Source organism: Microchirus variegatus, assembly GCF_963457635.1.
Source record: "Microchirus variegatus genome assembly, chromosome: 9".
Classification (NCBI taxonomy): Eukaryota; Metazoa; Chordata; class Actinopteri; order Pleuronectiformes; family Soleidae; genus Microchirus; species Microchirus variegatus.
The window spans coordinates 26,907,493-26,924,253 of record NC_139810.1 but is presented as its reverse complement, the minus strand read 5'-3'; the positions used below and the strand labels follow the sequence as shown (position 1 = coordinate 26,924,253).

General features: G+C 41.5%; 1 protein-coding gene across 1 annotated transcript in view; it reads left to right on the top strand.

The window, feature by feature from the left end:
* Positions 1–2,047: 2,047 nt before the first annotated feature.
* pou6f1 (POU class 6 homeobox 1) overlaps positions 2,048–16,761 on the top strand; it is a gene marked incomplete at its 3' end in the record, with an annotated part of 195,233 nt that continues 180,519 nt past the window's right edge. The window contains exons 1-10 of the mRNA XM_083895537.1: positions 2,048–2,067; positions 4,982–5,074; positions 6,667–6,856; positions 7,009–7,145; positions 8,090–8,315; positions 12,411–12,661; positions 12,770–12,898; positions 14,384–14,734; positions 14,832–14,967; positions 15,055–15,223. Coding sequence (XP_083751663.1) covers positions 5,021–5,074; positions 6,667–6,856; positions 7,009–7,145; positions 8,090–8,315; positions 12,411–12,661; positions 12,770–12,898; positions 14,384–14,734; positions 14,832–14,967; positions 15,055–15,223 — 1,643 coding nt within the window. The 5' untranslated portion in view covers positions 2,048–2,067; positions 4,982–5,020. The remainder of the gene's footprint in view (positions 2,068–4,981; positions 5,075–6,666; positions 6,857–7,008; positions 7,146–8,089; positions 8,316–12,410; positions 12,662–12,769; positions 12,899–14,383; positions 14,735–14,831; positions 14,968–15,054; positions 15,224–16,761) is intronic.

Below are 16,761 nucleotides of genomic sequence, written 5' to 3'. Positions count from 1 at the left end.
GGTGCAATAACAGCAAACAGAGAGCCAGACATCTGCGCTGGAGCAGGAGGAAGTGCAGCCCGGAGGGATCGATGAATAGACTCGTTTTATTCAGCGTTCAACATTCAAAAGGAAAATATTTCCCTCTCCATTGTAACACAATGAGATCGGTTGTGGTTTTTAGAACGTTAGTTAGTGAGGTCGTTTATTTCCCTCACACAAATGACATAACACATTCTAATGAATTAAACAGCAGCGTTCTTCACATAAAGAAATAGACTGAAAAGCTGTACGCTGAAGCTCAAGTTTATTTGTGTTACCCTCGAGCACATGATTTATAAAACATAACCCTATCATATCATATCAATATTACTCTTCATATATCTCTGAACAGTCCACGTTTTGAATGTTTTTTAGTTGATTTTAATCCTTTCATTATAAGTAGAATAAGTGATAATGCTTAAAGACCTTTTTTTGGTTTTGTGTTAGTTTATAGGTGTTTGCCAAAACGTCAATACAATAGATTATTTAAGATATTAAAAGACAGCAAAATATAACGATAAATATACTTTTTTTTACTAAATTTAAAGTTCATCTAGATGTATGTAATATAGCAATTACTTTTGATATTTTTGTTTTAATACTATTTATGTGATTTTTCAAGTGAACTTATTGACAATTCCACAGTATTCCAACTTTAACTTGGCAGTTTTAGAATATCATACAATTAGTTTTATCTATACATTATCAAACCACATGTATATGTTATGTAACTCTCTGTATTGTTTGTGACAAATAGTATGTGCTGTAGTAACCTTATAGTCTTGTATAAAGTGTAAAAGAAAATGACTTTGGTAGAAGATGAAGTCTTAAAGTATATATGTATGTATATATGTATATATATGTGTATATGTATATATGAATACATACATATATATACAGTATATATACACATACATATATATGTATGTGTATATATACTGTATGTGTGTATATATATATACATACGTACGTACATATAAATTTATGTATGTATATACATACAGTATATGTGTGTGTAAGTATGTGTATATATATATGAATACATACATATATACAGTATACATACACATACATACATATATGTATGTTTATATATACTGTATATAATGTGTTTATGTATGTATTTATATATATGTTTGCATGTATATGTATGTGTATATATATGTATGTTTATATATATATGTGTATGTATGTGTATGTATATATATACTGTACTTAAGTAGAAAAAAGTGAGGAGTAAAGTTTGAGCCATGGTAGATTAGTGGCAGGGTGAGTTGTCTTTCAATTTTAAGGTTGTGGGTTCAATTCCTGACTCTGCTAGTCTATATGTATATATATATATATATATATGTGTGTGTGTGTCCTTGAGCAAGACACTTGGTCTATATAAATACAGACTATTTCCAACTCTTCTTCTCCTGATTTATATTTGGTAGTAAGTAGTAACAAAGATAGTTAGAGGAGATGTAGTGCAGTAAAAGTTGCTCGACATATAAACAGCAGTACAGTAATGAAGTATTTGTACTCCGTTATATGACGGGAGAAAAAAACCCCACTAAATGAATAAAAGAGTAGCAGTGACAGTGTCTCATGTTTGTATTCCTCTGCGCGTCTCTCGCTGCTCAGCTTTTATTCGGACACGTCCCCTTTAAGAGAACCATGGCACCTCTGAAGTCGAGGCAGACATTTTTCAATGCAAGCTTTTTTTCTTGCATAAATTATGTTCATGACGTAGTGCCAAAAAGGCCAATTTCGAGGCAATTTTGCGCGACTTTGCGGCTCAAATGGGATTCGGTGAGACCCCGCGGAGGACCGTCGAGGACCCGAACTGTTGCGGAGAGGGCATCGTCATTAAATATTAAGAGGCGAGCTCAGCCTAACATTGGCAACCCCTCCTTATCAATGCAAATACCTCTTTTGTGTGCAGTCACAGCGCCTGTCTGGGAGCTGAGATGAATTTTTAATTATGTGTGACTGAAACAAACTGTGACAAGGACCTTTTTATAAGAGCGGGGGATTACAGAAAATAAGCTGCACACACACGCGGTAAGTTGAACATAATGACCGCACACTTTGGCGTGGAGATCTGCGCTTTACGCGCAGCGGCGCACGAAATGGCGAGAGGAAATGGGGTTTGGGTTAATATGCAATGTTCGTAATTAGCATAATTTATATATTTATGATAAAGAGAGGGAAATATATAATGTTCGGTCTCCAGGCGCGGGTCGGGGGTTGGTTTCCGTCGCCTGTGCTCTGTGGTGGTTCGTGCTCGTCCTACAAAAGTGGCCGAGGCGGCGAGACTTTTATTGGGGCAGGATGATGATGATGTTGGGGGTGGGGAAGAACCATCGCCGACAGCCGCTGAAGTTTTGACAGATCTTTTCCAGTCCTGACGGGACACTGCAGCTGCAGCAGCAGCCGCAGAAGCAGCGAAACGCGTCAACTTCCATGTGTTTGTGCCGAAATCTGTGGATGTTGGTGATCGTCAGCCCTGGTTTCACCCCCCACAGTATAGTCTCTGCAGCCCAAGTGTAACACACTGTGGCCTGTTTATAGGCCCCCCTCCAAATAGTCTGGTCCTGTAATGACAGAAATAGCCATGAATTATATATATATGTGTATATATATATATATATATGTACTGTATAAAATCACTGCATGTCAACATTTGCAAATTTAAGTGTTGACACAAGAGCCACACACACACACACGTATATAAATAGCCTACATTATTTTCATTCCAATAACCAAAATATGGAACCCCCCCCCCCCCTTTAAACATGTTTTTACAACCTGTATTGTTGAATGAAACCCATTAAAAAGTCAAAATCTTAGATAAACGTGTGAAGATAATACATTCAAATGCAATATGAAAAATGCAACTGCAATATCTAAAAGGTCAACTTTTACTCATTTCTCAAACAAACAAACAACAAACTGTGGTCAAAAACACCAATTAGGGGCCACGTGGTTAGTGAAGTAGTCTATTTTAAATATATATTTATATAAGTAAATACATTTGTGATGTCTGCAGGATGTGGTTCATTATAAGTAGAATAAGTGATGATTCTTATAGCCCTTTTTCTTGCAAAATGAAAATAGTTTTGTGTGAGTTTTATATAACAACATATAATAATAAATAGACTATATATGTACCCCGCGTTTGGCCCCTATGTCACCCGGGATTGGCACCAGCGTCCCCCGGCGACCCTCGTGGAGGATTAAGCTGCAGACGACGAGGGAGAAATTCGGAAGTAAAAAACATTCATTTGTACAGTGCATATAAACATTATATGGACACTCAACGAGCCTTTTTTTTTATGTTGCACTTGAAGGAAGTTATATGGCAAATACAAACTTATAAACAGCACTACAGCGTTACTGTAAAATAACACGTTTAAAAAGCCATTTTAGGGACATAAATATCAGCCGTAAAGATAAGAGTGTGCGTTTAAAGAATTTGATCGCTGCTGGAATAAAAGACCACGAGTTGTTCAGTAGAAGCCTCATCGCAAGTCACTCCCTAAATGAGCATCGGAGTCCATTAAAAGTCCATTAGAATTATTTTTAATTTTGGCTCTGATTCTCTTTTCCTCTGCGACAACAAGGCCATTGTTTTGAAAAACTTGCACTTCCTAACTTCTACAATGAAGAGGTCTCAAACTCATGGCCCTCGTGAGTTATTTCTGTATGTTTTTGTTCACTAATAGATTCATTTTGCATCCTAAATACGTTTATATTGCGAACTATTCATCGTTCAATGTCAAAACTAACTCTTTTATTTTGAAATAGTGTGAAATATCATCATAAATATTGTTATTTTGACTCTTCTTCATTTGACCCCCAGGTCATTTGAGTTTGAGACCCTGTTCTACATTGATGCGTTTTCTCAGGAAGGATATAATCTTTAGTGAGCAACTTTTGAACAAAGCCACGCTGTTTTATTGTCCCAATGTGCGTCAACATACTTTTTAGACTACACAATATCTGTCTTCCCAAAACCCTTCTCTTTTGAAGGCTGGATCATTGCCTTGGTTAACGAGACCATTTAGGGGCAGTGTCGTCCATATCATTTAGAATTAGGTCAGCAGTATATTGTGTGAATAAAAACTGCGCTGTGGTTGTTTTTTAAAGGGGACATATTATACAAAATCAACTTTTTAATCATTTAAATCCTTATATTTGGGACTCTGGAGTCCTATGAGTCGGCAAAGAGTGAAAAAAGATGACTCACTCATGTTTTTGTGGTCCCCCTCAGTCTAAGTACAGGAGATAAAACACGTGATGTTGACTTCCTGCTACATCACAATGCGCAAATTTCCTGGAATTGTTGTCTCGCAGAGCTCCGCTTTGCCCGAGGGCAACGGCATCCGAAAACCGGACGTCCGTGAAAAGTTCTATTCTTGGCTCCGCGGTGCAGCACAGAGTTCTACACAACCTTCCAGCCTCAGAGGATTTATCTGTCCATAAAATGACATAATAATGTCCGTAATAATGATCACTTTTCCAAATGCTAACTGCTGTTAGCTCCCAGTAGCCTCTGTGGCTGATGTCATTTCCTGTCCCTTAAGTTTCCTTTTACTTTTTTTAAGGTGGACCTAAAGAGATGCAACTAAACAGAGCGTTCTGAACAGGGCTGTTTTGTCAGGGTGACTGAACTGCTGTGGTGCTTCATCATTATGGTATTTTGACCAAAGCATATGATGTCGCAGACATGTTCATGAGGACACCAGGGAACTAGGCTAACTTGGAGAAATAGGGTATAATATGGGACCTTTAAAGTTAAAATAGCAACAGAGAGTTCCATTAAACTAAGAGTTAAGATAAATGCTACAGTGTGAGTTGTGAAGTTTCAAATTAATTGATTTGTTTGCTCGGTGTTGTGGTATAGTATAGAAATCACTATAAAAGTCCTGAATTTGCTGCAAGTTTGTTTTATTCGTTCTGCTTATTTGCTCAGGATGCCCGGCAGACAGTGACTGTGGTGGTGCAGCGAGCCATGAACTCCCAGGGTCTCTCTGCCAGAGATGCCCCGCTTACTGTGAATGAGCAGGTAAAAACTCACCTGTCTGAGAAGAGGGGGGAAAAAAATGGAGGTCATAGCCAAACCCTTTATTAATCCATGTCGTCTTCAGGATCTTTAATGCTATTTGCTCCTGTCACCCTCCGTGTGTCAACACACCATATCACAATGAAAAGACATAACCTCCATGTGCACAGTTCACTGAGCTCAGGCACCACTTTTTTTTTTAATGTTGTATTGCCTAATAATAACACGCCGCTCTTATGCCCGTGAGGTTTACCAGTCTTTAAACTGCCATGCTTAATAATTCATTGTTTTTTGCAAACTAAAGCAATGCTCTTCACAGATGCAGCTGGAAGGAAGCATTGCTTGACACGCTTGTTGGCTGATGCTTACGTCATTGTTTGGGTGTACTCGTGCTCTTTCCATTTGTCTTTTTGTGTGTATGTGCATGGGTTTTTTTGTTTTGTTTTTGGTCATTGGTTCCTAATATGTGCTTGGCTTCTCTGTTCTCCTTAGCCATTCACTGTCTGACAGCAGAAGTCTTTTTTCAGCCATTTAAATCCCGCACTTTGCCAAAGACGACCAGGTATGCATCCTCCTCTCTCTCTCCCTCTCCTGCATTGTCTCTCTCTGCATTTGTCCTCCAGGCCAGGCTGTCTCGCTGCCTCTCCTCTAAGCCTCTCATTATTGCATATCATTAAATCACTGTTTAGTTCAAAATCTGTGAAGTGAAATGGCAAGTTTTCCAGGTTTAGGCTTTTTTTTGTGTGTGTGTATTTACACTACAGTTCAAAAGTTTGGGGTCACTTAAATTAAATAAATGTCCCTATTTTTGAAGGAAAATCACTTGTTTTCAATGAATATAACATTAAATAATTCAGAAATACACTCTATACTAGGACTAATTCAGCTAAAAATTCCGGAGGGCCAGCTTTTCGGAAGGCTGTCCAGCCAGTGGGCCGGTCAACCCCTGTACTAATATTTCCTGTTGCATGTACAGTAAACGGATACAAATAACAAGATAGAAAATGTTAGAAATTATTTAGCACTTATTTATTGAAATGGCTGCTAGTTTTTGTGCAACAATTTGTGCCTACAAATACAGCTGTACTAGTATTTACCAAAAAGTGTCACAAAGTGCCAGAAATAGGCGAAGCTACAGTTTTATTGGCTTTTTAATAATACATTCATTATTTATGGCTGAATGGGCAGCGGGCTGGTCCAAATTGCTTCAAGGGCCGATTCTGGCCCCCGGGCCTTAAGTTGAATAGACTTGCTCTATACATCGTTAATGTGGTAAACGACTATTCTGGCTGCAAACGTCTGGTTTCAAATGGAATATGTACATAGGTGTATAGAGGCCCAATTCCAGCAACCATCTCTCCAGTGATCTAATGGTACATTGTGTTTGCTAATCGCGTTAGAAGGCTATTGGATGATTAGAAAACCCTTGTGCAATGATGTTAGCACGGCTGAAAACAGTTTTGCTGGTTCTTTGACGAAATTGAATATAAACTTTGTATTTGTATCGGTGACCTCAAACCTTTGAAAGGTAGTGTATATAAGCGCCTAATTATGCATTTAAGTCGTCTCAACTTCAGTCCATTATCACCACACAGGTCATTGTGATGTCTGGCCACGAGACTATTCGTGTGCTAGAGGTAGAGGTGGATGCGCCTCTGCCGTCTTCAGTAACCGACGGGAAGAGCGAAGGCAGAGCTGAGGAGGGAACGGCACAGGCCGCAGATCAAACCGAGGGCGGCGGCACCCAGGATGGCCCCGTCGTGCCCCACAACACCGCGGGAATAGGTAAATCGCGGCCTTGCCAGATGGCAAACGATAACAGGCGACTTTGCTCTTCATGTGTACATGACACCGGTTGTACTGAAATGCCAGTGGCAGCTGTGAAACCCACTAAAATGTCAGTAAAGCGCCAACCCCTTGGCTGTGTTCTCCTGCAGTGCTGAGTGAGCAGCAGGTGGTGTCTGTCGAGGCTCTGGCCCCCGCTGTCCAAACACTGACTCCTGCTGTTCCCATCAGTGTGGCCCTGTCACAGCCTCAGGCCGCCATGCCCATCACTGTACAAGGCTGTTCACAGGTATGACGAAACCGTGGAGTTTGTGCATTAAAATATCTTAAATAAAACAATGAGTGTGTTGATCTTTAAATCCATAGAAATCACTACTTATCTCTGCTGTAACTTCAACCCCCTTGAATCCAAACCGCACTCTGTCTTAAAGGTGCGTTATGTAATAAATCTAAAGCAACTGGCCATAAAATCCTCCTGATATGTCACAGAGACTCAGGAATAATGTTCATATAACATACTGAACTCATTTTTAATTTGCATTAAAAAAAATATTTTGCAGACTGCAAATCGTGTTTTGGCACGTGGCGCCACCTACCGCCATCTACCAATCATTGCAGTCAGTAGAGTCTCCGCTGCCGAGCAACCACAGGTTGCCAGTTACGTTAGAAAAGGACATTTTGAATTTTGAATTTGAATGTAGTAACTGTTTTTGGCCACATTCTTACATATGGCACCTTTAATTATTAATTAGAAATGACATATGTACAAAACAAGGGTCCAATATTAAAAAAGTTTTTTTTTTTCTACCTCAAAAGTGTAGAAAATGTCTAAACTATAAACTGCTGAGTCAAAACAGGCTGTATGCATTTCACCCTGTTTGCAATTTCTTATGTCTTATACTCATTTGAGACATGAATTACTGTCACTGTGCCACCCACGGGCTGCAGGTGATTTACTCCCCGTTACCGACTGAAGCAGATGTCTCTTGTGCAATGTGGATATGAGAAATGGAACAAATGTGATCCTAAACACTTCCACGCAACCTGAGGCTGCAGAAATTGTTGCCGTAAAATCTCCAGCAATTGGAGGATATCCAATCCCAGCGCTGCTAAATTTATTATGATAAGAAAAGGAGGAAAATCAGTCGCGCAGCAGAGAATTTTCGGGTCCAAAGGCGGCGAAAGAACCCTCTGAAAAACATCACATATCTCTAATTTCCCATATGTTGTTAGGTGCTGACGCAGGAGAGTCTGGCCACGTTGATGACCGGTATGATGGCGCAGACGGGCTCGCTGGGTCAGCCCCTGCTCATCCCCCTGAGCATGGCCGGCTCCATCGGTGGCCAAAGCAGCCTGGCTCTTCTCACTCTCCCTACCACGAATGTAGCCACTCTCCCTGGGCTCGCAGCAGCTAACGCGGCCGGAAACCTCCTCAAGCTGCCGTTCGCTGGCCTTCAAGGTAAAATACAAAACTACTGTCCATGCATGTGTGCTAAACCTTTGGCTGTATCATCGCCAGTCTTGCATAAAGAACCTTAAAGGGATACTTGAGTAAAAGTATCTTACCACAAAATGACTTTGGTAGAAGTTGAAGTCACTTTTTATAATATTACTTAAAGGGACAATGTGTAGTATTTATGGGTTTATATGACCCAAAATCCACTTTTTTATACATATTATGTGCTCCTGCATTGTCTAGTCGCTGTATAATATTCTTTGTTTCATTTTCGTAGTGTTTCAAAGAGTCATGTAAATAACATGGTCGCGGGCCGCGGTTGCATAGCCACTGTTAGCAGCGAGACGCCATGTTTCTACCGGAGCCTGTAAGGACAAACGCGAGAGAACAAATCAAGCGTCTCTTTACTTGTAGCGGAAGTCCCGCCTCCTCTCTCTCCGCTTCGTCTGCTACGGCCGCGGTAGCGCCGCCCTCTCCCTCACCTCACGAACCTCATCTGCTGACACGGAGAAAGACGACGAGGACGACATTTGACCTGCTGAGGATACCGTAGCGCTCAGGGAAGGGAGGGGGTGAGCAGAGGAGCAGTTCTTTGTTGTACATTTCAGCCTCTCCTCTAGATGGCACTATAAACTACTTACTTCACCTTTAAGTAAAAGGCTTAAAGTATGTGACATGTGCTGTATTTAAGTAAGAACTTAAGTTTCAGAAGTGAAAGTATTAAAAAAAGTGAGTAGGGAGTGGTAGCTCAGTAGTAGGGCAAGTTTTCTTTCAACTGGAAGGTTGTGGGTTTAATTCCTGCCTCTTCCTTTCTCCTTGAGCAAGACACTTAACCTCATGTTGAAGCTAGAAAAGCTCTCTATCTATCTCAACCATTACCAACTCTTCTTCTTCTGATTTTATTTGGTAGTGACGAGTAACAAAGATAGTTAGAGGAAATGTAGAGTAAAAGTAAAAGTTGCTAGAAGTATAAATAACAAAGTAAAATACAGATACGTGAATTGTGTACTTATGTACAGTAACACATATATATATATATATATATATATATATATATATATATATATAAGTAAGTATTTGTACTTGCTGTATAATTGGCCACAGAACCACAACAACACACACACACTTTCTCCTTCTTCCTTGATGTCATTAACAATAACTGTGTTTGCAGTTTGGCTCTACAGAGACAGTCACGTCACTGGGCCTTTTTCATGGCAGATCACAGTGGGATAAACACAGGTGTACACGATCAAATAAATGGCGGCTCAGTTTTAGGCCACGTACACCCAGAGAGCCTGGTATTTATAGAAACAAACATTCTCCTCCCTCCTCTCTGTCTTTGAATAATATACATCGTACACACCGTGGCCGTGCTAGCCAATCAGAATCAGGTCAGTTCAGTTCAGATTTTTATTGTAACCATAACACAAAACACGCACAAGCATAAAAGGAATACATAGAATAAAAAAGAACAAGGTCTTCTGCACCTCTGAGGTACTGTACATCATGTACATGTATCTCCACCCAGAGAGGAGAAGAGCTAATTCTTCTGGGATTGGGTGGTCAGGATTGGCCAAGGAAAGTCTTTACAGACTGAAAAAACCCCAACAATGAATGATTCAAGTGACTCTTGTTTTCTTCTGTAGCCTCAGGGTGCATGCTGCTTTACTGTTGCTGTCCTGACTAAAGGGGCTTATTGCACAGCAGCCGTCTGACATGTTTGAGTAGGTAAAAGCGCAGGCGTTCGATCACATTAACGAGGGCTGAGGTGCAGGACTAGCGAGCACCTTGAAGCTGAGAATGTTAAATGGAACTCGGTCGTCGTTCACTTCGTTATTTACGCCTGCGGTTTACCTGCCGTGACCTGTCGAGGTGAACTGAAGCATCATTAATGTTGTCACAATTACCTTTAAACTTGAAAAATGCCTTTTCTTCACAATTTTGTTCCGCGAGGAAATAAATCAACAAGTGTTGGATGCATTGCAATTACATTTTGTGCAGATGTTCCACAGAGGATGTATCCTAACGACTTCAGTTAGTCCCTGAACTTTGACATTTAAGTGTCTAAGCCATTGGTTCTCAAAGTGCGGCCCGCAGAAACATTTCTGGCGGCCCGCAATGAATAACAGTTTTAATCCAGGAGCTACTAAGCTTGTTAAATGTTTATTGGACATTACTGGATACAGACCAATAAGTGTAAACAAAAATACTGGGTATTTACCTGGTTTCTATATGGTGAATTTTAGTGTATTATTGGGTTAAAAGCTGGTAATAAGCAGGTAGCTACAGCCCCCAATTACTAGCTATTTACCCAGTAAATATATGGTAACAGAAATGTGTTATTTGGTATTAACCTGTAATTAGAAGGTAAGAACAATGGCCAAAATACTGGGTAATTACCCAGTAAATTATAAAGCGTTATTATATTAACGCTTATATTACTTAACGCTAAACTGTAGAACTGCAATCTGGTCATTAAAATTATTACAAATGGGATTTCTTTCTGTTTTCTTTCCTTTGGCAGCCCTCAGTCCAATGTTGGGTTCCTAAATTGGCCCTCAGGTATCAAAACTTTGAGAACCTCTGGTCTAAGCATAAAAAACATGACATAGATGATCCCTCATACACTCATTCTTTCATTAAATCACCATCAACAGATTAAAAGGACAGATTTTTGACATAAGCCCCCGGAATATTTGTCCTTCCTGGAAATGGCAACAACTGAATAAATAAAATCCCCTTTTTTTTTTGCTGAGTTATACTCTTTGCATATTGCACTTTGCACACATTGCACCTGCCTCCTCCCCATGTACCTGATATACTGCACTTTACATAGGCGACATTAACTTTTTCCACAATTACAGTATCCTCCTGTCGACGTTTTATCACACACCGTTGCTAAGATACACAGGACAATTCGCCAGAATTGAACGACCAATTAAAAGAGCCCATTTTCTCTTATCGTAATGTCATTAATAACAGACAGATGGAGAGGGCCTGACAGCAGGAGGAGGATTTTAATTTTCCCCTCATACAAACCGTGCACTCTTCATTAGTGGACTAATCTGTCATTTTTTTTCCTGTCATGGTTGATGATTAAAAAGTGCATTTTGTGTCTGTTTGATACGGAATTTTATCTTCCAAATATGGAACCAAATGCTTATTTTACGGCAACCTTAATGTTAAAGGTGACATAGAGTGGTCCTGTTGCACATACATGTTAGTTATGGAGGTCTACTTACATATATTAACTTGTTTTTATGGTCAAAAACCTCCTAGTTGCTGTAAACGAGCTGATAGAAATCTGTCCTTTTTGAAGCACTTGTCAGCCGCGCTATTTCAGCCATAAATCTCGCCTGAGAAGACGGACTGTGTTGTGATTGGCCAATACCCGGAAGTGACATTCGGCACACCCACTCTCAGAAGCGCAGCTCCCCCTTCTGGAACGGTGGATGCACTGCTCCTCATTATCAAAACATTGTTTTAACAGTGTTTAAAAATAGCTTCTTCACGACTCCCCGCCGCAGTCCCTTTTAAGACTTTAAACCGGAGTCAGACCCAGAGTCAGAAGACACTGTCGCTCGTGAAACACCTCCACAACGAACGTTATTCTTCTTCTGCGGTTCAATGTGCGCAACCGGATGTGCCCGGACTAGTGCCCGGAGCAGGACGATCGGCTGTTCCGGAGAACCGCTGTTTACGTAACTGTAACAGGATTTTCAGAGATCTCGCTGAGCCCCGAGATTACAATAAAACACAACGTTCTCAGCAGTGGCTGAACTGTTTGTTTAGAACCGTCAGGGCTTCATAAACAAGGTAATGACGCAGATACACACTAAAAAACAGCGTTAATTGGAACTACAGGTCTCGTTCCGCTTAAATAAATAATCATACTTTAATTTGGCACGGTGGCTAAACGGTTACCACTGTTGCCTCACAGCAAGAAGGTGCTGGGTTTGATTCCCAGTCCCAGGAACATGCATGAATGTAAGACACATTGATCCTTTTTTGGCGGTCACTCTGATCAACGCTCCCATCCGACCTTGTAATTTTCGGGTTGTGTAACGACAATAAACGTCCTTCCCTTTCCTTTTCCAGCGGCGACGGTCTTGAACTCTGTCCAGCCCCAGCTGCAGACAAACGCACAGACCATGTTTCAGCCGCAAGCCGCCTCCATGCAGCAGGTCCAGGCCGCCGTGCAGCAGGTGACGTCCCAGCCGACGCAGGTCACCAACGCCCAGGTCACCGCCGCTCAGATGGCGGCGGCGCAGGCCACCGCCAGCGTCTCTCAGTCCAACATATCTGTGGCGGCGCTGCAGACCGCGGGCCTCTCCATCAACCCTGCCTTTGTGAGCAAAAATCTGAACTGAACCGACCTGATCCTGTGCTTGTGAACGTCAGGTTTAAGTCGTTTAATCGCACCTTGTCCTGTGATCTATTGCCCATTTTCTGTTCAGATCAGTGCTGCTTCTTTGGGAGCACAGCCGCAGTTCCTCAGTTCCCTCGCCTCCACCCCCATCATCACCAGTGCCATGTCCAACATGGCCGGCATCACCAGCCAGATCATCACAAATGCCCAGGGACAGGTGTGTGCCATTCACACTGCTATAGCTATTACCCTTGTTCTCTGTGTGTGATTTCTCTAGTAGCCAGTGCTCTCCCCACTTTTGTGTTCTAGCCCCAAATGGAAAATATATTAAAGGTCCAGTGTGTAACTTTTAGGAGGGTTTATTTGTAGAAATTGAATGTACTACCCATAAGTATTGGTGCTTTCCCACGATACATTTGTAGCACGGCTCGACTATGCGGTTTGGGTCACTTTCCATTACCATAGTGATGAAAATTGACGTTAGAGCTGAAACAATTTACTCAGTAATTAATTATTCGATTAGAAAATGAATAGGCAACTATTGCGTTACGCACGTAAACGCATGACGCGTTTCGACTGACCGGTAAAAAACACGCGTGACGTCATGTTTACGTGCCGCGACCCCAGAGTCCAGGCACCGTTTACCTGTTAGCTCCGTTAGCTGCATTAGCTCGTTAAGCGCCGTTAGCGCGTCCACAGTCGAACTGGAGCAGTCTGTTTATTAAACGAAAAGAGCAGCGCTACAAATAACCAGTGTACCTGTGTGCTTCTTTTTTTAAAGTTTAGCGTTACTTTAGAGACTCATTTTAACAATCCGGAGTCACGTAAACATGACGTCACGCGCGTCTTTTTCCGGTCAGTCGTCATGGAAACGCGCCATGCGTTAACGCGCGCTAACGTTGACGCCGTTAATGCACTAATTTATGATTTTCTTCGTTTCTTTGCTCCACATAAAGAAATCATTTTGGTTTGTGGACAAAACAAAACATTCGAGAACATCGTCATTTCCAGGTTTGACAAACACTGATCAACATATTTCAGCATTTTCTGACACTTTATGGACCAAACGATTACTCGATTAATCGTGAAAATAATCGACGATAATGTAAGTAATCGTTAGTTGCAGAATAAAAAAGAACAAGCAGTTTTTTTCGGTGTTACTAAAAGTACTAAACTGTACTAAAAAAATAATAACTAAATAACAAAAAAAAAAACAGGTAGTAACTATCGGTAATGGAAAAGCAAAAAAAAGTGTTAAGCTGTGCTACAACTGTATAGTGAAAAAGCCCCATATGATTGTATAAGTGTGTAATCATTTACCTTTGCAGTAGTGGGTCAGTTTTAAAACAAACTCTATACTGTAGACTGTGCTAGACTTTGATGAGCAGAATGCATGGTTTCATTATCTTTCATATTGTGTTTCTGTTTTCGAAAAAATAAGGGCTTCCGACCTCTGATTGACATTATTTAGCTTTGCATTTAAAGTCAGTGGAGCACACTTTCTGTAAAACTATAAAAACTCAGTCCTAAGACTATTGCAGCTTCGGTAAAGCCATGGCTTTTATTCCAAGGACATCCTTATTTCCCCGAGGCAAACGCGCTGCCATGGCAGGTTGTTAAATGTCCTGAATAAGAAAACTGGCACAGATGTTTCATTCAATTATTCGTGTGTATTTCTCCGACATTCAAACTCCATTCACAGGTTATAGGAACCCTGCCACTGTTGCTGAACCCAGCCTCTCTAGCTGGAGGGGCTGCGACTCACACTCTCCCCCTCCAGGGTCTCCAGGGTCTCCAGGGTCTCCAGAGTCTCCAGGGTCTCCAGGGTCTCCAGGGTCTCCAGAGTCTCCAGGGTCTCCAGGGTCTCCAGAGTCTCCAGGGTCTCCAGGGTCTCCAGGGTCTCCAGGTCCAGACCGTCTCCCCACAACTGCTTCTTAATACCCAGGGTCAGATCATTGCCACGTTAGGGAACGGGCCGGCCACAGCTGTGACCTCTGCTGCAGTTCTGCCCAAAGCCACTGCTCCTCCAACACTTGCTAAACCGAGCACACAGGTAAACAAACTGAATGACTGCGTTAAACTCTCATTAGCACATTTGTCATTTGTGTTATGACACGTTAACATTTATGATTTTTTTTTTCCCCTCCCAGGCTTCGGTAACTACTGTCACTCAGTCTCCAGTTGTCATTGCTCCACAGCCGTCTGCACTGAAGTCTGCCCCCACGCTCTCCTCCACGGTACCCATCACCTGTGGAGACATCGCCAAAGTGGGCCAGCTCGTCAGCAGTATGTACAGTCGTCCTTTTCTTGTCCAAACATAGATCCTGCCGCAAGTAGATGGATTATTTTTAACCAGGCTCTTCACACTCGTAGAACCGCAGCAGGTAGTCAGCGGCGAGGAAGGCATTAACCTGGAGGAAATTCGAGAGTTCGCCAAGAACTTCAAGATCCGTCGGCTGTCTCTGGGGCTCACGCAGACACAAGTAGGGCAGGCTCTGACTGCAACGGAGGGTCCGGCCTACAGCCAGTCTGCCATTTGCAGGTGAACAACTCCTCTGATTATACTGTGTTTGCGTGTAGTCGTCTTCTTCAGTGATGTGTTGTGAAGAAAAACATTTTATGTTCTTAGAACGAAGCATCAGTGATTCCTCCATCAGTGACAGTTATCTACTTTTCACACAAATAAAAATGTTCAAAGTCAGGATGACTGTAAAGTCACACTCCCTTATGTATGATGAGGAGTTGTTTAAAGGGGACATATTATGCAAAATCAACTTTTTAATCATTTAAATCCTTATATTTGGGACTCTGGAGGTCCTATCAGTCTGCAAAGTGTGAAAAAAGATGACTCATGTTTTTGTGGTCCTCCTCAGTCGGAGTACAGGAGATAAAACACGCGATGTTGACTTCCTCGCTCACTGGGAACGTCACAATGCGCTTAATTCCTGGAATTGTTGTCTCGCGGAGCTCCGTTTTGTCCGTAAAACACATGATGGCGAGGGCAACAGTATCCCAAAACCGGAAGTCCGCAAAGTCTGCGAAAAGTTCTATTCTTGGCTCCACAGTGCAGCACAGAGTTCTACACAAACTTCCAGCCTCAGAGGATTTATCTGTCCAGTGGATACATGTTATATATGACGGCAATGTGCCTGCTAGAGCCTGCAAATGATCACTTTTCCAAATGCTAACTGCTGTTAGCTCCCAGTAGCCTCTGTGGCTGATGTCATTTCCTGTCCCTTAAGTTTCCTTTTACTTTTTTTTTTAAGGTGGACCTTTAAGGTGGAAATGAAGAGATACTAGTAAACAGAGAGTTCTGAACAGGGTTGTTTTGGCAGAGTGATTGAACTGCTGTGGTGCTTCATCCTTATGGTATTTTGACCAAAGCATGTCACAGACATGTTCATTAGGACACCAGGGAACTAGGTTAACTTGGAGAAATAGGGTATAATATGGGACCTTATATAATCATTGTGAGTCCTATGCTACATATTTGAGGTAATCTTTTATCAAGAGAAGTCTGGTTTGTTGTTGTCTTTCTCCTTCTTCTTCTCCGGTAGGGCGATGTTGTATTCAGCCAAATGTCCAACAGACTGGAATTTAGTTCCTTGCAGTGCGTAACTTGAAGATGGTCATGTGAACTAGTCATGATAATCAGGCCGCCTGTATTTATTTAGATTTTATGGCTGTAGTGTTGTCAACAAATGTTCAATGAGTGTGTGCTTCTGCCCCTTTTTCCAAGAAGAAAATAATGACGTAATTCTTTTCTCACAGCCCGCACTGTTTGGATCTTGTGTCGCCAGGTGACATTCAACAGCAACATTTTGCTAGTAAATCGAAATGGAAGCAAGCCGCTTAGTGTAAAACTGAAAAGACAAAGACACACACCCACAAAGAAGTGAATATTTCTGCTCAAAAACCCGGCTGTTCTGCAGTTAAATGGGGATAAATGCTAAATGACACTTCCTCAGTCAGGTCTGATAGTATTGCTTGACAGAGCCCGTTTTTAGATGATGAACGCATCATACAAATAATGTTAAAAAGTGTCTGTTCACACAGACTAAACAGAGGCAGAATAACATC